Raw genomic sequence first — 22,879 nt, forward strand, 5'->3', positions numbered from 1 at the left:
ACCTTGTTCCATCCCTTTTACTCCTCATTTAAAAACCTAAATTTTACAACTCATCAATTGTGATAAAAATGTTCTCATCAGGAGAATTTCACTGCTTTCCTCCCTCAACATCTGTACCGAGCAACAGCAACCTATATTTATAAAATGTAACATAATGAAATATCCAAGACACATTACAAAACAAAGTATGACACTGAGATAAAGAAATATTAACTCAGATGACCAAAAGCTCTATCAAAGAGAGAGATTTTAAGAAGTCTCTTAAATCATGAAATTGAGTACGAGGGGCGGAGGGATTTAGGGAGGGAATTCTAGAACTTGGGGCCTACACAACTGAAGGCATAGCGACAAATACTGAAGCAATTGAAATTGGGGATGCACAAAGGCCAGAATTAGAGGAGTGCAGAAAGCTAAGAGGGCTATGGGGCTGAATGAGATTACAGAGAGGGCTGAGGCCATGGTGGGATTTGAAAACAAAGATGAGAATTTTAAAACCAAGACATTGCTTGACTAGGAGCCAATCTAGGTCAGCGAGCCCAGGGTGATAGGAAAATGGGACTTGCTGTAAATAAATGCATAGGAAACATAGTTTTTTGGATTACCTCAAGTTTGAGAGTGGAATGTGGGAAACCAACGACGAATGTATTGAAATAAACAAACCTAGAGATAATGAAAGCAGCACGGTAGCACAGTGGTTAGCACAGTTACTTCACAGCTCCAGGGTCCCAGGTTCAATTTCCGTCTTGGGTCACTGTCTCTGCGGAGTCTGTACGTTCTCCCTGTGTGTGTGGGTTTTCTCCGGGTGCTCCGGTTTCCTCCCACAGTCCAAAGATGCGCAGGTTAGGTGGATTGGCCATGATAAATTGCCCTTAGTGTCCAAAAAGGTTAGGTGGGGTTATTGGGTTTCAGGTATAGGGTGGAGGCGTGGGCTTAAGAAGGGTGCTCTTTCCAAGAGCCAGTGCAGACTCGATGGGCCGAATGGCCGCCTTCTGCACTGTAGATTCAATGATTCTATGACTAAGGATTTCAGCAACAGATGAGCTGAGACAGGGTCAAATCAGGCAATGTTATCTAGGTGAAAATCTGCGGTCTTAGTAATGCCATGAATGGAGACTTTCGGAGGCGGCCATGGAGTGAGTGGTCGCTTATTTGGTGGCTCCCGCCCACGGTGGAATTTTTTGACCCTTCCCCATCCGATCTGAAGGGTGTTTAATGGCAAAAGGTATGAGCACTAGGGGAATATAACACTCCACTGGTGGGACTGGTATGGCTTACTGGATGGGGAATGTAACGAGCAAGAGGTAGCAGCCTGACTGAGCGATTAATAGAGGTGCGACACAGGAAAGGATGGTAGAGAGTGGTGGGCAGCACTGCCCGCCCACTGGTCTACGGAGCAGCTGGTGAACTTTCTCAACAACAATATTCCAGCAGCAAAGAAAGGAGGCCTCAAGAGGATCTGCCAAAGGTGGTGCAGCCGCTTAGAGTGGCTATTGAGCGTATGGAGCAGGGCCAGAAGGCACAGAGCCTGGTAATCCAGAAGATGGAGGAGTCAATGAGGGAGCACAAGGATCAATTAAACTTGCTGGAGGCCAAGATGGGGATGGTGACGAGCAGCCAAAAAAGGCTGAGGTGGAAGTTGGAAGATCTTGAAAACCGCTCCAGGAAACAAAATCTCCAGATCACGGGGATGCCTGATGGTATTGAAGGAGTGCAGGCAGTCAAGAATGTGGCGAACAGGTTGGTGAAGCTGATGGGTCTTTGACTGTTCTCCCATGGTGGATCGAGCGTACAGGGTGCTGAGGAGGCGGCCACAAGTGGGGGGAACCACCAAGGGCAATGGTGGTGAGGCTGCATCATTTTTGTGACAAGGAGGTGGGCAAGGCAAACAAAGAAGTGCACCTTGGAGGAGAACGAGTTGAGTATTTATCAGGACCTGGAAGCAGAGCTGGCCAAGCGGAGGGCCAGTTACAATCGGATGAAGGCTGTTCTCTACAAGGGGGTGTTGTTTGGGGTTCAGTACCCTGATCGTCTGTGGGTCACATACCAGAACCAAGAGTTCTATTTTGATTGGCCGGAGGAGGCAAAGGACTTTATCAACAGCTTCAGTGCTGCGGCAGGGATGGAAACCTGATTGGAGGAATTCAAACATGGAGCTCTATGAAAATTGGAGACAGATTTGGAAGGCAACGCATTTAAAGACTTTGGAGAGAAAAGAGAGATTGGTGATAGGACAGTTGCTTGTAAGCACGATGTGGTCAAGTTTTGGTTATTTTTGAGATGCGAGTTGACAGCAAATTTAAAGGGAAGAAGGAAAATACCTGCAGATAGAGAATTTTTTACAACATCAACTAAAATGGCCTCCTCATCTCCAACCTCCCTTTCCTCTCCAAAGTCCTTAAACATGCTGTCACCTCCAAAATCCATAACTCCATCTTTGAATCCCTCTAATCAGGTTAAATCCCTGACACAGTACCAAAATATTTTTTGATTAATTTATGGGATGGGGCGTTGCTGGCTCGGCCAACATTTATTGCCAATCCCTAATTGTCCTTGAGAAGGTGGTGGTGAAGTGCCTTCCTGAAGTGCTACAGTCTTGTGGTATAGATATGTCCTCAGCGTTGTTAGGAAGGGTGTTCCAAAATTTTGAGCCAGCGACAGTGAAGGAAAGGTGCTATATTTCAAAGTCAGTGTGATTTGGGGGGCAACTTCTAGGTAATATACCCATGTGTCTGCTGGCCTTGTTGTTCTAGATGGTAGTGGTTGTGGTTTTGGAAGGTATTGTCTAAGGAGCTTAGGGAGCCCAAGCAATGCTTCTTGTAGATGGTACACATTGTTGCCATTGTGCATCGGCTGTGGAGAGAATGAATATTTGTGGAAGGGTTAGCAATCAAGCGGCTTCTTCTTTGATGGTGTCAAGCATCTTGAGTGTTGCTGGAGCTGCACTCATCTAGGCAAATGGAGAGTAGTCCATCACACTCCTGATTTGCAGATGATGGGACAGGCTTTGGTGAGTTAGGTGAGGTACAGGGGGCAGGATTCTCCACTCCCACGCCGAAGTGGCCGCGCTGGCGTGAACGCCGTCAAGGTTCACGACGGCGCGGAACGGCCCCGGTCCCGACCGATTCAGGCCCTGACAATGGGCCAGGATCGGGGCCGCGTCATCTACACGCGCCAGGCCTTCTCACCCGCGTAAAAGCGGCGCCGAATAGATGACGCGGCCGGCGCCGCATAACGGGCGTCATCCGCGCATGAGTGGGTTGGCCAGCGCCAACCCGCGCATGCGTTGTTGTCGTCCTCTCTAAATCCGCCCCGCAAGAAGATGGGGAACGGATCTTGCGGGGCCGCGGAAGGAAGAAGGTCCTCCTTCAGAGAGGACAGCCCGACGATCGGTGGGCACCGATCGCGGGCCACCCCACATTCCAGGTGAAGCCCGGTGCAGGATCCCCCGTCGCCCCCCCCCACAGGCCGCCCCCCCAGCGTTCACGCACTGCCCACGACTGCAGCGACCAGGTGTGGACGGCGCCGGGGGGAACCCGCCGTTTTGGCCTGGCCGCTCGGCCCATCCAGGCCTCAGAATAGCAGGGGTGCCGGAGAATCCCCATTTTGGGTGTCTCCGGCGATTCTCTGGCCTGCGACCCGCGAAACTCGACCGGGCCGTTCCCGCCACTTGGGAGAATCGCGGGAGGGCGTCGGACCGGCGTCCCCGGAAATTTTGGCGGCCCAGGCGATTCTCCCAACCGGCGTGGGAGTGGAGAATCACGCCCAGGATCTCTAGTCTCTGACCTGCTCTTGTAGCCACATTATTTATATGGCTAGTCCAGTTCAGTTTCTGGTCAATGGTAACCCCCAGGATGTTGCTAGTGGGGGATTCAGCGATGGTAATGCTGTAATGAATGTCAAGAGACAATAGTTAGATTCTCTTGCTTGAGATGGTCATTGCCTGGCATTTGTGTGGCGTGATTGTTGCTTGCCTGGATATTGTCCAGGTCTTGCTGCATTTGGACAAGGACTGCTTCAGGATCTGAGGAGTCACGTGTGTTGCTGAACATTATGCAGTCACAGCGCACGTCTGCATTTCCGACCTTATGATGAAAGAAACATCATTGATAAAGCATCTGAAGATGGTTGGACTTAGGACACTTCTGTTATGAGCGAGGTGTTTTCAGAACCCCAAAATGTATCATGGAGTTCAACCAACCTCTCCCTTTAATGTAATTGTTGCTTTTCCTAGCACACGGCTTTTTCCCTAGGAATGGGATTACAATTATGGACACGTGGGTTTTTAAACACAAAACACTGTTTATTCCATGAACTCAACTTAACATCTTAAATAAACATTGGATCTCTTAACACCCCTTACTTCAAAGATAACTCAGAAAACAGTAAATAATTCCTTAAAATGTTCCTTCAAACTTCCAAGAGACTTAACACCTTTAAACAAAATCACATCAGGTTAAAGGCTTTACTTTAAATCAGCCAAATGATCCAGAGCTGGTCTTTTATGGCAGACATCACAGCAAATCCAGATCACTGCAAAACACAGACACTCACAAGCTCTTTTCAAACTAACTGCAGCTCTTTGGAAACACACAGACACACACCAGCTCTTTTTCAAAACTGAAACTAAAAACCTGCAAAAACCAAACTGCAAAATGGTTGAACTGAGCGGAGCTCCACCCACCCTATGTCATCACTGTTTTCTTAAAGGTACATTGCTTAAACATCCAGTTCTTAAAGGCACTCTCACATGACACCTCCCCCCCAAAAAAAAAACCCATCAACTTCAAGATAGTTTCATTTTTCACGTTTGCACCATCAATTAAGAAATGCACACAGTAAATATACATTTTCATTTTTTCAAAAAAAAAACAACATATGCAAACAGGTATAATAATATAGTCCATTTTTCTTTGTTCTTCTTCCTCCAACCGAAATCCTTCTCGATTGACAGTCTCTTTGAACAAAGTCTCTGCACGATCCATCCATTCCTCGACTCCTCGGCATTTCTCTTCGGAATCAGATAATTTAGTTCAATCTGACCAGAGTCCCTTGCAATTCTCCAATACAGGAACATTGGTGATCACAGCTTTCAGGCAGTCAAATGCCTGTTGAAAGTCCGCTGTCCATTGAAAGTTTTTACGTTTCTTAAGCAATTCCATCAGTGGAGTAATCACGCCACAAAACTTTTGCACAACTGTTCGATCAAAGCCATTCATGCTAAGAAATCACATTATTTCCCTTCGTCTTGAGGGTATCGGAAACTCCTCAAGGAAAGTGATTCGGGCTTCTCCAAATTCATTTTTGGCTAGGTTCATCACCAAACCCGCCTCCTGAAGTTGATCAAAGAACTCCATACGATGTTTAAAATGTTCTTTCCATGTCTGGAAGTTGGAAATAAAAGCAGATTGTCCCACTTTCTCAATGCAATCCTTCAAACGTGGGACAGGGTAAGAGTCCGTTCTTGTAACTGCATTAACCTTTCGATAGTCCACACACAACCGTTGGGTACCGTCTGGTTTAGGTACTATCACTATGGGTGAGCTCCATTGGCTGCAACCCACTTCAATTATGCCATTTTTAAGCATACTCTCAATCTCTCTGTTAACCTGTGCCAATTTTAACGGGTTAAGTCTATATGCATGTTGTTTGGTAGGAACAGCATTTCCCACATCTACATCATGTATAGCCATTTTAGTACTTCCCAATTTATCTCTACAAACTTGCCCATGTGATATCAATAATTCTTTCAGGTCAGTTTGTATTTCCTCTGGAAGGTAACTTAACAATTCATCCCAATTTTTAAGAACATCGTCATTTTCCAATTTAATTTGAGGTATGTCAAATTCACAGTCATCTGGATTTGGTTCATCACTTTGAGTTAGAATCATTAAAGCCTCCTTTTTCTCTCCTTCCCTTTCAAAGTAGCTTTTAAGCATATTCACATGACACACTCGGTGAGTCTTCCTTCTATCAGGTGAATTATGTGGTAAAAACACCACACTTAATTTCCTTTCAATCTGATATGGTCCACAAAACCTAGCTTTCAAAGGCTTCCCTACCACTGGTAACACTTAGTGGTTCCATTCTTATCTATCCAATCATATCAAGAGAATCATTTGCAATGGCTTCTCTTCCCACATTTGACTCTAAATGCCCCAAGGATCTATCCTTTATCCCATTTGTTATCTACATGCTACATCTCAGTGATATCATCTGGAAATGCTACAGAAGTTTTCACAAGTGCTGATGACGTCCAGTTCTCTCACCACTATCTCTCATTTGTCAGACTGAGCATAAGAACCGCAGAAGACTACTTGTCCAACTCCAGTTCTGAATGAACAGAAATGTCCTTCAATTAAATGTCGAGAAGACCAAAGCCTGTGGCACGATTCAACTATTTGGGAACGAAGTCCCATAGTGGGCATGACTCACGTTGTATAAAGTGGCCTCAGTGGGGAACGTGCAGCCAAGGTCTCACATAAACTGTACACTATACACCACTCACCAGAACTCCCCAGTGCAGCGAGAGATCAGGATCCATTTTTAAATGGCGGCCTGAAGTGACCCCAACTTGGCAGCCTGCAGTGCCTATGCCAGCTCTCAATACCACCTGGGCATCCAGGTGGCAGTGCCAGAATGCCAGGCTAGCAGTGCCAAGGTGCCTAGTGACACCAGCACTGCCGAGCATCACCCTGCCCAAAGGGCATACAGCTGGGGTTCTCCGATCTTCTGGGAGACCCCACGAGTGCCATTCCATCTGGTCCTCATTTGTGAGACAAGTACCAAACAGAGCTTGCCCGAGGTTTCTGAGGCAAAGGGGATAAATCCCAGTCTCGGGTACCTTGGGAATCTGCACATTAGAGTGAGACTAGCTGTCTCGTTCTAATATGCAGATTTGCCAAATTGATCCTGCCCACAATATACGGGATTTACATCACAACATTTTACGCGAGATTGTGGATCCCACGAGCTGGGTAGATCCCGGAAAGCTGCGGCGCAGTGTGGCCATTAGATCGCACCCATCATCTTTGGTCACTACAAGGGGCGGCATGGTAGCACAGTGGATAGCACTGTTGCTTCACAGCACCAGGGTCCAAGGTTCGATTCCCTCGTGGGTCACTCTCTGTGCAGTCTGCACATTCTCCCTGTGTCTGCGTGGGTTTCCTCCCACAAGTCCCGAAAGACATGCTTGTTACGTGAATTGGACATTCTGAATTCTCCCTCTGTGTACCCGAACAGGGGATGTTCACAGTAACTTCATTGCGGTGTTAATGTAAGCCTACTTGTGACAATAATAAAGATTATTATTCCTTAGTCACGGACTCTATTGCTCTCGCTAGAAACTAAGTGTTCACAACCTTGCGGTTATAATCGATCCTAAGATGAGATTCTGGTCACATACCGATGCCGTCACCAAGATCTTCTAATTCCACCTCTGTGACGTTCATCAACTCTGCCTTCATCTCAGCTCATCTGCTGCTGAAATCTCAACTGTTTATTTTTTACCTGTAGACTTGACTATTCCAAGACACCCCTGGTAGGTTACCCAAGTTCTACCTTCTGCAAATTTGGGATAATCCAAAACTCTGCTGTCCATGTCCTAAACTGCATTAAGTCTTGTTCACCCATAACCTTTGTGTTTGCTGATCTATACTGTCCTTTGATTAAGCAAAGTCTCAATTTTAAATTTTTCATCCTGTTTTTAAAATTCTTCTTACCCGTCCATATCTCTGTAATTGCCTGCACCCTCCAGTATATCTGCATTCCTGACTCCTGAACATTTGTAATTATTCCAGCAGCACCATGCATTCATTTCCCAGGATTCTGAACTCTAGAATTCCTTTCATAAACCTCTTTTTCCTACTTTAAGACACTCCTTAAAAACAATATCTTACCAAGCTTTTGGTCACGGCACAAGTTTCTTAGGTAGCTCATTTATTTTGACCATGCTTCCGTGAAGCACCGAGGGTTGTTTTACTACATTAAAGTGAAATACAGATGCATTGTACAACACTACATTGTAAACTCCCCATAATTAACACAAGTTGCACCTAGCATACTTATCAAGCTGAACAGTTGCTTCAAACCTAAATCATGATATTATAAATACAGTCTGAATGTGGGTTAGCTGATACATCGGCATTCTTTTGTACCACAGCTGTAAGCAATAACAGTTGTTGGTGGTACTAAACTGGAGCATTGCTGAAAAAGAGACATGTTGTCAAAGCTTTCATCTTGCACTTATCAGGCCAATAGTAAAGTGAATAATAATTTATACTGCATGAGAAAAGAGCGCTGATTGGTTGGCAAGTGGCATCTGATCGGTAGAGAAGCTGCCAAATGCACAGTGAACAGTTAGCTGCCAAGCTTTTGTTTAAATTCAAACAAGGCAGGTTGACTGATTGGCCAAGATATTGCCCCAGTTAGTGGATAAATTTAACATGTCATAATGGCATGATTTTATGTTCTTAATTTAAAAAAATGTAAACTGTTATTTTGGCTATTAGAAATGCTTAGTTGCAGAGTTAATAATTTGTTTATATATAAAAAGAGTACCCAATTCTTATTTTTTCAATTGAGTAATTTAGCACAGCCAATTCACCTACCCTGCACATCTTTTTTGGGTTGTGGGAGTGAGACCTTGCAGACACAGGGGGAATGTGCTGTTGCAGTGTTAATTACAACTTAAAAAAGAACAGAAAGTTGTTTTTTTTTTGCATTTTTTCGGAACCTGGTCAGCTCATATGGAATAAAGTATGACAAAAATATGGCAACATGTTGTGCAGATTTAGATTGAAAATCCAAGAACGTATATGAAAAATTATTAACCAAAGCACTTAACATTTTTTTGAACAGTCATCACTTTTAATATTTATTACAGAACTGGCCAAGTTACAGACTGCTCATATACACTAATTATTTGTACAATCATCTTTTAAAGACAAACTATAAAAAAGTTCCATTCTATTGTTTAGCCAACATTATTTACATTGATGAAATGAAAGAGTCGACAAATCATCAGATTTCTCAGGCCAGAGCCAGACTCTCTCGCAACAGTCCATATTGTGATGTCTGTGGTCAGGGCTGGAGTGAAAGTTTGTGCCTCTAATACATGTTCCAAAGTCCGGCAATGCTGAGTTACCATTTGTTCCATTATATACTCCCATCTGAGAACTAGGAGCCATAATTAGCTTCATCAAAAGCCTTCCTGGCACGTTTCAATTCTTCATTCATTGTCAACAGGTCCTTTACCCTTGCAAACTTCCGAGGATCTTTACGGATAAGAAAGACAATATCTTCTACTTGAACCCGGCCCTGACGTCCTATTGACATGGCCTTGTGAGTCTACATAAAGGCAGAATTGCAAATGTCACAATTTTATGTACAAAATAAAAAATATCCCAAAGAATATACTTCTATTTCGCATTCATTCAATTGTACAAAAATTAGCAGTGCCAAGATATTAGGACTAATGAAGGTAATAATAATGATACGTTATTCAACATGAAATTTGTCATAAATAAGCAGTAATTTCTGCTCAGATGAAGGATAAATTCCAAATAATCTGTCACTGGAAAGCTTAATACAGTAAAAACAAAAACATAATTTTTAGTTTGTTCAACTGATGCTTTCAAACTTATCATAACTAAATGGCCATCGCCACTTAAAGAAGAATTTTCACTAGTTGACAACCTTCAAACACAAGTTTGAGCCTCCACTCGGCAGGGGTACAGGGAAACACTAGGATTATGGGTCTAACCGGATAGCTCTTTCAAATAGTCAGCATGAGCACAATGAGCAAAAAATGGTCTCCTGTTGTAAATTCGATATAGTTTAGATCGCCTGAATTTTATGGGCAATTTCCACCAGATCCAGAAGACGATCTATTCAATTATATTGTTTATTGGTATGTCTGCTCGTCCCTAAATAATATATTTCTGGGGGCGAGTTAGCTTAGTTGGCTACACGGCTGGTTTGTGATGCAGAATGACGCCAACAGCACAGTTCAATTCCCATATTGCCTGAGGTTATCCATGAAGGCCCTGCCATCCCAACCTTGCTCCTTGCCTGAGGTGTGATGACCCTCAGGATAAATCTCCATCAGTCAGCTCTCTCTCAAAAGGGGACAGGTGCCTATGGCCCTTGGGGGCTATGGTGACTTCCTTTTACAAATAAGTGTTTTCTATGCCACAGCAAATTGCTATGAAATATGAAGTGTCCCAATCACAGATACTACTGGGGACAGAGTAACTTTGGAGTATAGACTTTTCTGCTTTTGTAAACTTCATAGTAACTGAATAATTAATATTTGTAGTGCAATCATTTTCCACTTAAGCAAAACAGATTGTGTAACATTGTTAATAACAAGCACAGGTCCAGAATGAAGATTCTTCTACTCTGCTCCAACAAGGTTCATTACCATTAATCTCAGAATGATATACAGGGTAGTACTCTTATTGTATACCATAAATATTTTCATTTTCTATGCCAACAATACTTTGCTCATGACTTTGCTAAACGAGGCTAATTAGCACGGATTTTGCAATTGTCAGCTTTGCGCTGTGGGGTCCAAATCTGCTTGCACAAAAGCGAAATACTGCAAATACTAGAAATCAAATAAAAACAGAAAATGCTGAAAATACTCAACAGGTCAGGCAGCATCATCATTGACCTGAAACATTAATTCTGTTTCTCGCTCCACAGATGTTCCAGCAGTGTTTCCAGCATTTTCTGTTTTTATTTCTGCTGGCCACTAAATTGCACACGTTAACTGAAATTCCCAGGAGGCTGAATACTGCATTTTGTGCTTGCATTGCACAGCTTTAATCTTCGCCCCCAACCAACTCCAGAATTTTTGGACATATTCTAGGTAGAAACCAGTGCAGTATTGAAGGTATATTCCATCATTGCTGTGACCCTTTGGCTAAGACATCTAACTGATGCCCTGTCTTTCTGTTACAGTGGATAAAACCAATGTTAAAGGTTCCAGAAATCTGGCACACATTCCTCTCCAACCAATACCATCTAAAACAGATAATCAGATCATCCAGTTTGTTGTTATTTGTAAAATACTTTGTATACAAAATGGCTGCTGGGTTCACCGAGCTAACAATGGTGGATGTACTTAAAATGTAATTCATTGTATGTGAAGTACTTTGGAACCTTCGAAAAGTAGGAACGTTCTGAATAAATAAAAGTTATTTTAAGTATTTCAAACAATTGTTTTCAAAGCTTTGCTTGGCTTGAACTGAGCAAAACATGTTGTGTTATGAATTTGTTAATAAATGCTGTCATAACTCTAAGGACCCCAGCCTTTTATTACAATACCCTATTAAATTTATACCCTGCAACTCATCCTCAAAATTAGCCATGAAAACAAAGTTGAGAATCCTGGAATGCTACATACACCAATTTTTACATACAGAAGCGAGTGTTCAACGATGAGTGAAGCAATGCAGAGAATTGAAGCTGCAGAGTTGTTTTTTTGAGATAAATAATGAAAATATCTTGGACAGATTGCACTACCAAGATCAGGAAGAGACAGTTGGAATTTCTTGGGCAGGTAATAAGAAATCCTGATTTAGAAAGTCTGATGCTAGTGGGAAAGATCGATGGTAAAAGAGATTGAGGTTGACAAAGAACTATTTTTTTTTCAAAAGAGCCTCGCTAACTGGGCGAATGTACTACCAGCGAAGATGATTCATCCCTCCAGAGCAAAATTAATACGGAAGCCCATGATCGCCGACACCCTCTCAGGGTATGGTACTTAAAGCTTGGTACCTAGTTAGCAGAATACAACTATGATAAAACAAAGCTCAGCTCACCATCTCTGTAATAAATTCTATGACAAGATCCTCCAGGATATCCACTGATTCAGTATAAGGATTCTGGTCATCGCCAAAACCATACATCATACATCTTACTGTTTGGAAAGAATACAATAAGAATTAGAATAGCCTGTCTCTTAATTGTAATTCCATGTACTTCAAACAAGGATACCTGACTCCTCCACCCATCTACTGGAACCAACCACTTACTAGAAGAAAGCACGACCCTTAATCTTTGCCTGGTTGTATGACCACCACCAACGAAGAATAAAATTATATTATTCTATTTTTTTAACTCAATTAAAAACAACATTAAATCCCATGTGTGTGTGTGGGTCTCACCCCACAGCCCAAAGATGTGCAGGGTAGGTGGACTGGCCACACTAAATTGCCCCTTAATTTAAAAATAAAATAAAAACAAGATTAAATTGAAAAGCATGCATTTTTAAGCAAAACTGGGAAACATTACTTTGAGGTACTGTATGGATAAAGGTACAAAACTTTGATAGGAATCATGATTTTATTTTTTTAAATCTTCCTTTACAGATAGTTCTCAATGGCTCAAGCTACAAAGAAAATTCGCAAGAAGATTTTCCATAAATGTCATTTAATTATCAAAGTAAAAAGAAAGCATCAGCATAGCATCAGTATTGCAGCACCATCTTGCTAATGAATACAAACTCTGCTTGTTCATGGCCAATTCAAAACTTTGCTCCAAAATCATATACTGTACCATCAAATAGTGAAAACCGAAGGAGTTACATGGAGTCTAAATGTAGTAATTTTAACTTTTAACTGTTTTATGCAGAAAAATGAACTTTTAGATTTGGGTTTTAGACATCTTACTAGATTTGTAATACATTGTTGATTCTTAAATATTTTACCAGCATTATAACTTACATTCCTTAGAAAACAATCTTTTTCTTCTGCCTTGACCACCCTCTGCACCACTTCCACTCTCCTCCACATCTTCATCAAACTACAAGGCAAAATAGTTTTATTATTTTTTGTTTTGATAATCATATATTATACATTATTCACACATCTTCCTCCCAGAATATATTGTTTTATAGTGTATAGTGCTGGGTTTGTGATAGCATGTATCAAAAGATCTCCCAGGTAGAATTAACAATATTGACAACCAAGGTATGCATGTGTACCTATCAGCCAGAAATTAACATTTAGGTTAAGTTCTTCCACGTTTGCAAAAACTGTCCCTCCGCACCAACAACATGCTCCACTGTCTAAGCTTACTTTTATTTTCCTTTTTTAAAATAAATTTAGAGTACCCAATTCTTTTTTTTTTCCAATAAAGGGCAATTTAGCGTGGCCTATCCAGCCTCCCTGCACATCTTATTGGGTAGTGGGGGCAGCACTCATGCAGGCACGGGGAGAATGATCAAGCTCCACATGGACAGTGACCCAGGGCCACGATCGAACCAGTGAGGCAGCAGTGCTAACCACTGCGCCATCGGCCTGCCGTGTCTAACCCTACCTGACTTGAAGAATTTTAATTAGTCTTGCCTACTGAGTTGCAACACAAAAGGTACAGTGCACCTTTTGGATGAAACTGTGTGGTGATAGGTCAGTATAGGATATTTGTTTTCGGGAAAATGTGGAAATATTAAACAACCAAGGCCTATAGAAAACCCAACACAACGTTCAGTGTCCAGGCACAGCCCCATCCCTCTCAGAGCATAGCAACGTAACCGTTAACTATGAGTGATGGCAAAATTGACATGATCAAGACTGAGCCACCTCCCCTATACCCACATTTAATTAAGACCCAGAAATCAAAACAAAACAAACCAGTCAACCTCCTGGCCTGACTGCTCTCAGTGCAAGCAATGATACCAATGACCTGATTGTGTCAATGAATTCTCTCGACAAGCAATAGAGTAGTGAAATAGGAACATTGGAACAGGAATAGGCCATTCAGTCCATCAAGCCTGCTCTGCCATTTAATACGATCATGGCTGATTAGACATTTCAATGCCTTTTACATCCACTATCCCCATAACCCTTTGTGTTATTGTTAATCAGAAATCTTTCGATCATTGCTTTAAACATACACAACTGAGCTTGTATAGCTCTCTGAGGAAGAGTATTCCAAAGATTCACAACCCTCTGTGTAAAGAAATTTCTCCTCCTCTCGGTCCTAAGTGGCATCCCCCTTATTTTTAAATTATGCCTACGGGAAACATCTTACCTGCTTCTACCCTGTCGATTCCTTTAAGTATTTTGTAGGTTTCAATGAGATCACCTCTCATTCTTCAAAGCTCCCTAACTTGAAGGTAGAGCAATGTTCCTCCTGCAGAATGTTTGAAGTGAGGGACGCCGTCAGTGTCCCTGCTGATTTCATCTGTGGGAAGTGCACCCATTTCCAGCTCCTCAGAAACCGCATTAGGGAACTGGAGCTGGATGAACTTCGGATCATTCAGGAGGCAGAGGTGGTCATAGATAGAAGCTTCAGAGATGTAGTTACTCCGAAGAACAAAGATAGATGGGTGACGGTGAGAGGGGCTGGGAAGAAGCAGTCAGTACAGGGATCCCATGTGGTCGTTCCCCTTAGTAACAAGTAGACCGCTTTGGATACTGTTTGGGGGGGGGGGGGGGGAAGACTTACCAGGGGTAAGCCATGGGGTACAGGTCTCTGGCACAGAGTCTGTCCCTGTTGCTCAGAAGAGAAGGGGGGAGAGGAGTAGAGCGTTAGTCATTGGAGACTCCATAGTTAGGGGGATAGATAGGAGATTCTTTGGGAACGAGAGAGACTCGTGCTTGGTGTGTTGCCTCCCAGGTGCCAGGGTGCGTGATGTCTCGTATCATGTTTTCGGGATCCTTAAGGGGGAGGAGGAGCAGCCCCAAATCGTGGTCCACATAGGTACCAACGACATAGGTAGGAAAAGGGATAGGGATGTAAGGCAGGAATTCAGGGAGCTAGGGTGGAAACTTAGATCTAGGACAAACAGAGTTATTATCTCTGGGTTGTTACCCGTGCCACGTGATAGCGAGACGAGGAATAGGGAGAGTGAGGAGTTGAACACGTGGCTACAGGGATGGTGCAGGAGGGTTTCAGATTTCTGGATAATTGGGGCTCATTCTGGGGTCGGTGGGACCTCTACAAATGGGATGGTCTACATCTGGACCAGAGGGGTACCAATATCCTGGGGGGGAAATTTGCTAATGCTCTTCGGGAGGGTTTAAACTAGTTCAGCAGGGGCTTGAGAACATGAATTGTAGCTCCAGTATACAGGAGGTTGAGAGTAGTGAGGTCATGAGTAAGGTTTCAAAGTTGCAGGAGTGTACCGGCAGGCAGGAAGGTGGTTTAAAGCATGTCTTCTTCAATGCCAGGAGCATCCGGAATAAGGTGGGTGAACTTGCGGCATGGGTTGCTACCTGGGACTTCGATGTTGTGGCCATTTCGGAGACATGGATAGAGCAGGGACAGGAATAGTTGTTGCAGGTGCCGGGGTTTAGATATTTCAGTAAGCTCAGGGAAGGTGGTAAAAGAAGGGAGGGGTAGCATTGTTAGTCAAGGACAGTATTAGGGTGGCAGAAAGGACGTTTGATGAGGACTCGTCTACTGAGGTAGTATGGGCTGAGGTTAGAAACAGGAAAGGAGAGGTCATCCTGTTAAGGGTTTTCAATAGGCCTCCGAAAAGTTCCAGAGATGTAGAGGACAGGATTGCAAAGATGATTCTGGATAGGAGCGAAAGCAACAGGGTAGTTGTTATGGGGGACTGGAAACGCTATAGTTCGAGTACTTTAGATGGGTCCGTTTTTGTCCAATGTGTGCAGGAGGGTTTCCTGACACAGTATGTAGAAAGGCCAACGAGAGGCGAGGCCATATTGGATTTGGTACTGGGTGATGAACCAGGACAGGTGTTAGATTTGGAGGTAGGTGGGCATTTTGGTGATAGTGACCACAATTCGATTACGTTTACTTTAGTGATGGAAAGGGATAGGTATATACCGCAAGGCAAGAGTTATATCTGGGGGAAAGGCAATTATGATGCGATGAGGCAAGACTGAGGATGCATCGGATGGAGAGGAAAACTGCAGGGGATGGGCACAATGGAAATGTGGAGCTTGTTCAAGGAACAGCTACTGCGTGTCCTTGATAAGTATGTACCTGTCAGGTAGGGAGGAAGTGGTCGAGCAAGGGAACCGTGGTTTACTAAGGCAGTCGAAACACTTGTCAAGAGGAAGAAGGAGGCTTATGTAAAGATGAGACATGAAGGTTCAGTTAGGGCGCTCGAGAGTTACAAGTTAGCTCGGAAGGACCTAAAGAGTGAGCTAAGAAGAGCCAGGAGGGGACATGAGGAGTCTTTGGCAGGTAGGATCAAGGATAACCCTAAAGCTTTCTACAGATATATGTCAGGAATAAAAGAGTGACTAGGGTAAGAGTAGGGCCAGTCAAGGACAGTTGTGGGAAGTTGTGCTTGGAGTCCAAGGAGATAGGTGAGGTGCTAAATGAATATTTTTCGTCAGTATTCACACAGGAAAAAGACAATGTTGTCGAGGAGAATACTGAGATTCAGGCTACTAGACTAGAAGGGCTTGAGGTTCATAAGGAGGAGGGGTTAGCAATTCTGGAAAGTGTGAAAATAGATACGTCCCCTGGGCCGGATGGGATTTATCCTAGGATTCTCTGGGAAGCTAGGGAGGAGATTGCTGAGCTTTTGGCTTTGATCTTTAAGTCATCTTTGTCTACAGGAATAGTGCCAGAAGACTGGAGGATAGCAAATGTTGTCCCCTTGTTCAAGAAGGGGAGTAGAGACAACCCCAGTAACTATAGACCAGTGAGCCTTCTGTTGTGGGCAAAATCTTGGAAAGGTTTATAAGAGATAGGATGTATAATCATCTGGAAAGGAATAATTTGATTAGAGATAGTCAACACAGTTTTATGAAGGGTAGGTCGTGCCTCACAAACCTTATTGAGTTCTTTGATAAGGTGACCAAACAGGTGGATGAGGGTAAAGCAGTTGATGTGGTGTCTATGGATTTCAGTAAAGCATTTGTTAAGGTTCCCCATGGTAGGCTACTGCAGAAAATACAGAGGCATGGGATTCAGGGAGATTTAGCAGCTTGGATCAGAAATTGGCTAGCTGGAAGACAAAGGCTAGTGGTTATTGGGAAGTGTTCAGACGGGAGTCCAGTTACTAGTGGTGTACCACAAGGATCTGTTTTGGGCCCACTGCTGTTTGTCATAGATTATCATAGAATTTACAGTGCAGAAGGAGGCCACCCGGCCCATCGAGTCTGCACTGGCTCTTGGAAAGAGCAACCTACCCAAGGTCAACACCCCCACTCTATCCTCAGAACCCAGCAACCCCACCCAATACTAAGGGCAATTTTGGACACACTAAGGGCAATTTATCATGGCCAATCCACCTAACCTGCACACCTTTGGACTGTGGGAGGAAACCGGAGAACCCGGAGGAAACCCACGCACACACGGGGAGGATGTACTGACTCCGCACAGACAGTGACCCAAGCCGGAATCGAACCTGGGACCGTGGAGCTGTGAAGCAATTGTGCTATCCACAATGCTACCGTGCTGCCCCATTTTTATGTCATTTTTATAAATGGCCTGGAGGGCGTAGAAGGATGGGCGAGTAAATTTGCAGATGACACTAAAGTCGGTGGAGTTGGGGACAGTGCGGAAGGATGTTACAAGTTACAGAGGGACATAGATAAGCTGCAGTGCCGGGCTGAGAGGTGGCAAATGGAGTTTAATGCAGAAAAGTGTGAGGTGATTCATTTTGGAAGGAATAACAGGAAGACAGAGTACTGGGCTAATGGTAAGATTCTTGGCAGTGTGGATGAGCAGAGAGATCTCGGTGTCCATGTACATAGATCCCTGAAAGTTGCCACCCAGATTGAGAGGGTTGTTAAGAAGGCGTACGGTGTGTTAGCTTTTATTGGTAGAGGGATTCAGTTTCGGAGCCATGAGGTCATGTTGCAGCTGTACAAAACTCTGGTGCGGCCGCATTTGGAGTATTGGGTGCAATTCTGGTCGCCGCATTATAGGAAGGATGTTGAAGCATTGGAAAGGGTGCAGAAGAGATTTACCAGAATGTTGCCTGGTATGGAGGGAAGATCTTATGAGGAAAGGCTGAGGGACTTGAGGGTGTTTTCGTTAGAGAGAAGGTTAAGAGGTGACTTAATTGAGGCATACAAGATGATCAGAGGATTAGATAGGGTGGACAGTGAGAGCCTTTTTCCTCGGATGGTGATGTCCAGCACTAGGGGACATAGCTTTAAATTGAGGGGAGATAGATATGACAGATGTCAGAGGTAGGTTCTTTACTCAGAGAGTAGTAAGGGCGTGGAATGCCCTGCCTGCAACAGTAGTGGACTCGCCAACACTAAGGGCATTCAAATGGTCATTGGATAGACATATGGACGATAAGGGAATAGTGTAGATGGGCTTTAGAGTGGTTTCACAGGTCAGTGCAACACCGAGGGCCGAAGGGCCTGTACTGCGCTGTAATGTTCTATGTTCTAAAGTACAGACCGTTTGCCAAAACTCTCTTCATAAGACAGAACCGCCATCCCTTGAACAAGAGTGGTGAACCTTTATTGCACTCTCTCTATGGCAATAATATCCTCTCTCAAGTAAGGGGACCAAAACTGCACACAGTATTCCAGGTGTGGTCTAACCAAACTCCTATACAATTGAAACAAGACCTCACTACTCTTGTACTCAAACGTACAAATATAAGGTGGCATTTGTAAAATATCGTTTTGTATAATGTCCTGATAAATTATACAAAGGATCATTAAAGGCAAATTGTAACGTCAATTTAAAAATAAGCGCTTGTGCTCAAAATTAGAAAAAAAAGGACCAAAAACCACAGAATGTGAGAATAGATACAAAATAAACTGTGAACATTATGTCGTGTTGAGGATTATAATGCACAATAGAAGATTGCAGAGTTAGGGGTGAATGAGAGCTATTACCCTTGCCAGCGACGCTCACAACCCCAGAAAAATAAAAAAAACCTCCTCTCCTCCTTCTCTCTGCCCACCCTGTAACCCCCAAATCTCCACACCATGACATGCATATTCGCAAAACAAATAAAAATGAGGCGCCCCTCAAGGCATCAGGTTCCTTCGTGAAGGCAAATGCGACCCGACCCCATCCCATTAAAACTGGTCACAGAAAAGCAGGGTTGATTACAGCTCCTGATTTCTGGCTATTTCGTTCACAAGGCTTCGGACAACAACCTGTATCTGCGGAAATGAACACCAGTTAAATTTGACCGTTTTCAGGGTGCTTCATTCCCGCCGCTGCTCTGAGTGACCAGCGTCAGGAGACAGCGATCAATAACCGCCCTGAGCGCTTTGAAAATGTTAAACAATGGAGCCGGACTCACCGCCTGCTCATCATCCTCATCGGCCATTTTCCTCGATGACGGATCTCGGTCCATTGATCAAACGTCACGCAACGGACAGAGATGGAATGTTGAGAGGATCTCCAGGGAGACGGCTGCGTCGCCGGCGTCACGTGTTCGGCTGTCAAACCCCGTATGCAATGGCAGCCTGGCCTCTTGAAGGCTGTTCGCCACAGGATAATTTAGCTTCCTTCTTGAAAATAGTTACAGTCGTTACATTGCTGACGTCAGGCTGGGCCCTGGAGATCTTTTTCCTCCCAAATCTGTAGGAGGTATACATGGAGTCCTGATATGAGCATAAGCCCACCAACTGTGAAGACCTCAGCTGGAATAATATTGGGGCCAAAGGCTTTGTTGTTTTTCATCCATTTGATTTCTTGTTGCAAATCTCTCACTTCTGGTGGTTCACCCATGGATTCTACCACAGCATACTTTTTTTAAAAACTCATTCATAGGATGTGGGTTGTAATAATAATAACCTTTATTGTCACAAGTAGGTTTATATTAACACTGCAATTAAGTTACTGTGAAAATCCCCTAGTCACCGCACTCTGGCACCTGTGTCGGGTTCACAGAAGGAGTATTCAGAATGTCAAATTCACCGAACAAGCACGTCTTTTGGGACTTGTGGGAGGAAACTGGAGTATCCAAAGGAAACCCATGCAGACACGGAGAACGTTCAGATTCTGCACAGACAGTGACCCAAGCTGGAATCGAACCAGGGACCCTGGCGCTGTGAAGCAACTGTTAACCAATGTGCTACTGTGCCACCCATCCCTTATTGCCCTTGAGAAGGTGGTGATGAGTTGCCTTCTTGAACAGGTGCAGTCCATGTAGTTTAGGTACACCCACGGTGCTGTTAAGGGGGAATAGCCTTGAAAATATCAGTTGCCACTGGATTCCCAGCTGCAGAGTTGTTGAAAATGTTCTTCCAGCATTGATGAATGGCATTGACATCCTAAAGAGAAACACCATCCTGTGAGTGAAGGGGATTTTGTCCATTTGACCATGGCCTATTGATAGTCCTGTGCCTTCAGAAAAGCTTTGAATGTCATGACGGTCAATATATTGTTGGATCTCCCAGGCTTTCTCTTTCCATCACATGTCCTTTATCTTTGGATTTGTCTTCAGGTGTCAGCCTTGAGCTGTTGAAATGCCCCATTCTTGATTTGTGACCTTGGGTTGTTCTACCAGGCAGTGAAGGCTGCTCATTTTTGTTCCTGCAGGTCACATATTTCAGCATCATTTTCATTGAACCAATCCCATTGATGCTCGAATCCAATGGTCTGGACACAGTAGCCTCATACGGCTGACTTTATTTGATCCTACTGTCTTCGAATTGAATTGGATGTATAACGATTTTCCAGACTGGTTGTGAATTGCACTTTGAAATCTTCTCTTAAGTCGGGCTGATTTAGAACTGACACATTGATGTTCTTCGGACTTTTGTCCTTGCAATGTCTTGGTAATAGGTGGATGTTCATCACTGATCAAACAAGTTGATGATCTGACCATAAGGCATCAATCCCCCACATAGATATAAGGGCACACATTCCTTATTTTTGACTCAAACAATTACATAATCCAAGAGTTGCCAGTACTTTGATCTAAGATGCTTCCATGTAGTTTTGTATTTGTCCTGGCAGAAGAGGTTGTTTCCCCAGCTGGAGAAAATAGAACAGCCTATATTTAGGGCACCTTTTCTTCACCTCTCCCCATTTGGGGTGAGCAGAGGATATCCTGAGGAGTACTGCTCCATCACAGATGTTGCAACCCAAAAACATATCTGTCCCAACACAAGTGTCCAATGGGTTTCATGCATCTGTTGCCTCTGTGCAGATTTTTGACTAGGGACTCCCAGAATCACAGCCCTGTCCCTGTCGCCAATTCTCCATCGCCACAGGACTTGGCAAATGACGACTGGCAGAAGGTCGCATGTGACCTTTTTGAAGGTGGTGACTTTGGGATGCATACACTGTCCACACATCTTGACGGGTTGATGGGCAGATTTCAGTGACGTGTCGAAACATAATTATTGGGACCATTTTGGTGCAGCAGCCTTATTTCGCCTCATAGCTGATGAGATGCACACTCTTCCATCGCCTGTTCTGCTGTTAAGGATCTTTTGGACTGCACTCTGTCTGGCAATTACACCTAACTTTGTCATCATAGATGGCCCCACCAGGAAAAAGAAGCTCTCAAAGGCATTGTGCAAAGGCTCATCGGAGCACACATGGAGGCAATTGATGAAGGGAATGCATTTACCTACATTCCCCTGAAATTTATACTGTGCGCCTCCCATTCAAAGAATAGTATTTTTCTTATATTACTGCACTTGTAATGAAGAAGCCTGGACCAATGCGCAATAGACATGAGTTTAAATCCCACCACAGCAGCTAGTGGAATTTAGATCCAATTCATAAATCTGCGCCCAATAATGGCGACCATAAAACTACTGGATTGTTGTAAAAACGCATCTGTTTCACTATGCTCAGGGAAGGTGGTAAAAGAGGGGAGGGGTGACATTGTTAGTCAAGGACAGTATTACGGTGGCAGAAAGGATGTTTGATGAGGACTCGTCTACTGAGGTAGTATGGGCTGAGGTTAGAAACAGGAAAGGAGAGGTCACCCTGTTAGGGGTTTTCTATAGGCCTCCGAAAAGTTCCAGAGATGTAGAGGAAAGGATTGCAAAGATGATTCTGGATAGGAGCGAAAGCAACAGGGTAGTTGTTATGGGGGACTTTAACTTTCCAAATATTGACTGGAAACGTTATAGTTCAAGTACTTTAGAAAGGTCCGTTTTTGTCCAATGTGTGCAGGAGGGTTTCCTGACACAGTATGTAGATAGGCCAACGAGAGGCGAGGCCATATTGTATTTGGTACTGGGTAATGAACCAGGACAGGTGTTAGATTTGGAGGTAGGTGAGCACTTTGGTGATAGTGACCACAATTCAATTACGTTTACTTTAGTGATGGAAAGGGATAGGTATATACCGCAGGGCAAGAGTTATATCTGGGTGAAAGGCAATTATGATGCAGACTTAGGATGCATCGGTTGGAGAGGAAAATTGCAGGGGATGGGCACAATGGAAATGTGGAGCTTGTTCAAGGAACAGCTACTGCGTGTCCTTGATAAGTATGTACCTGTCAGGCAGGGAGGAAGTGGTCGAGCAAGGGATCCATGGTTTACTAAAGCAGTCGAAACACTTGTCAAGAGGAAGAAGGAGGCTTATGTAAAGATGAGACATGAAGGTTCAGTTAGGGCGCTCGCGAGTTACAAGTTAGCTAGGAAGGACCTAAAGAGAGAGTTAAGACGAGCCAGGAGGGGACATGAGAAGTCTTTGGCAGGTAGGATCAAAGATAACCCTAAAGCTTTCTATAGATATGTCAGGAATAATCGAATGACTAGGGTAAGAGTAGGGCCAGTCAAGGACAGTAGTGGGAAGTTGTGCTTGGAGTCCGAGGCGATAGGAGAGGTGCTAAATGAATATTTTTCGTCAGTATTCACACAGGAAAAATACAATGTTGTCGAGGAGAATACTGAGATTCAGGCTACTAGACTAAAAGGACTTGAGGTTCATAAGGAGGCGGTGTTAGCAATTCTGGAAAGTGTGAAAATAGATAAGTCCCCTGGTCCGGATGGGATTTATC

The 22,879-nt window shown here is 43.8% G+C and overlaps 2 protein-coding genes across 2 annotated transcripts in view; one reads left to right on the forward strand and one right to left on the reverse strand.

Moving 5' to 3' along the window:
* The window catches only part of popdc2 (popeye domain cAMP effector 2), a 32,737-nt gene extending 21,434 nt beyond the window's left edge, over positions 1-11,303 (forward strand). The window contains exon 5 of the mRNA XM_072513702.1: positions 10,963-11,303. The gene's annotated coding sequence lies outside the window, so the exon portion shown is untranslated. The remainder of the gene's footprint in view (positions 1-10,962) is intronic.
* Positions 8,844-19,343, reverse strand: taf13 (TATA-box binding protein associated factor 13). The gene is made up of 4 exons (XM_072513703.1): positions 19,211-19,343; positions 12,729-12,807; positions 11,826-11,923; positions 8,844-9,345 (listed from the first exon to the last, which is right to left on the reverse strand). The coding sequence occupies exons 1-4, from the start codon at positions 19,262-19,264 to the stop codon at positions 9,175-9,177; spliced, it is 402 nt and encodes a 133-aa protein (XP_072369804.1). The 5' UTR covers positions 19,265-19,343; the 3' UTR covers positions 8,844-9,174.
* Positions 19,344-22,879: the final 3,536 nt, after the last annotated feature.

This window comes from Scyliorhinus torazame, chromosome 8 (genome assembly GCF_047496885.1).
Source record: "Scyliorhinus torazame isolate Kashiwa2021f chromosome 8, sScyTor2.1, whole genome shotgun sequence".
Taxonomy (NCBI): Eukaryota; Metazoa; Chordata; class Chondrichthyes; order Carcharhiniformes; family Scyliorhinidae; genus Scyliorhinus; species Scyliorhinus torazame.

What these genes read in the sequence shown, in the direction of transcription:
- taf13 (XM_072513703.1), bottom strand. Translation starts at nt 19,264, where the DNA reads ATGGACCGAGATCCGTCATCGAGGAAAATGGCCGATGAGGATGATGAG. An exon ending in AAGATTGTTTTCTAAGGAAT is followed by an intron (nt 11,924 to 12,728) that starts GTAAGTTATAAT and finishes CTTTCCAAACAG; the next exon opens with TAAGATGTATGATGTATGGT. An exon ending in TAGAATTTATTACAGAGATG is followed by an intron (nt 9,346 to 11,825) that starts GTGAGCTGAGCT and finishes GCCTTTATGTAG; the next exon opens with ACTCACAAGGCCATGTCAAT.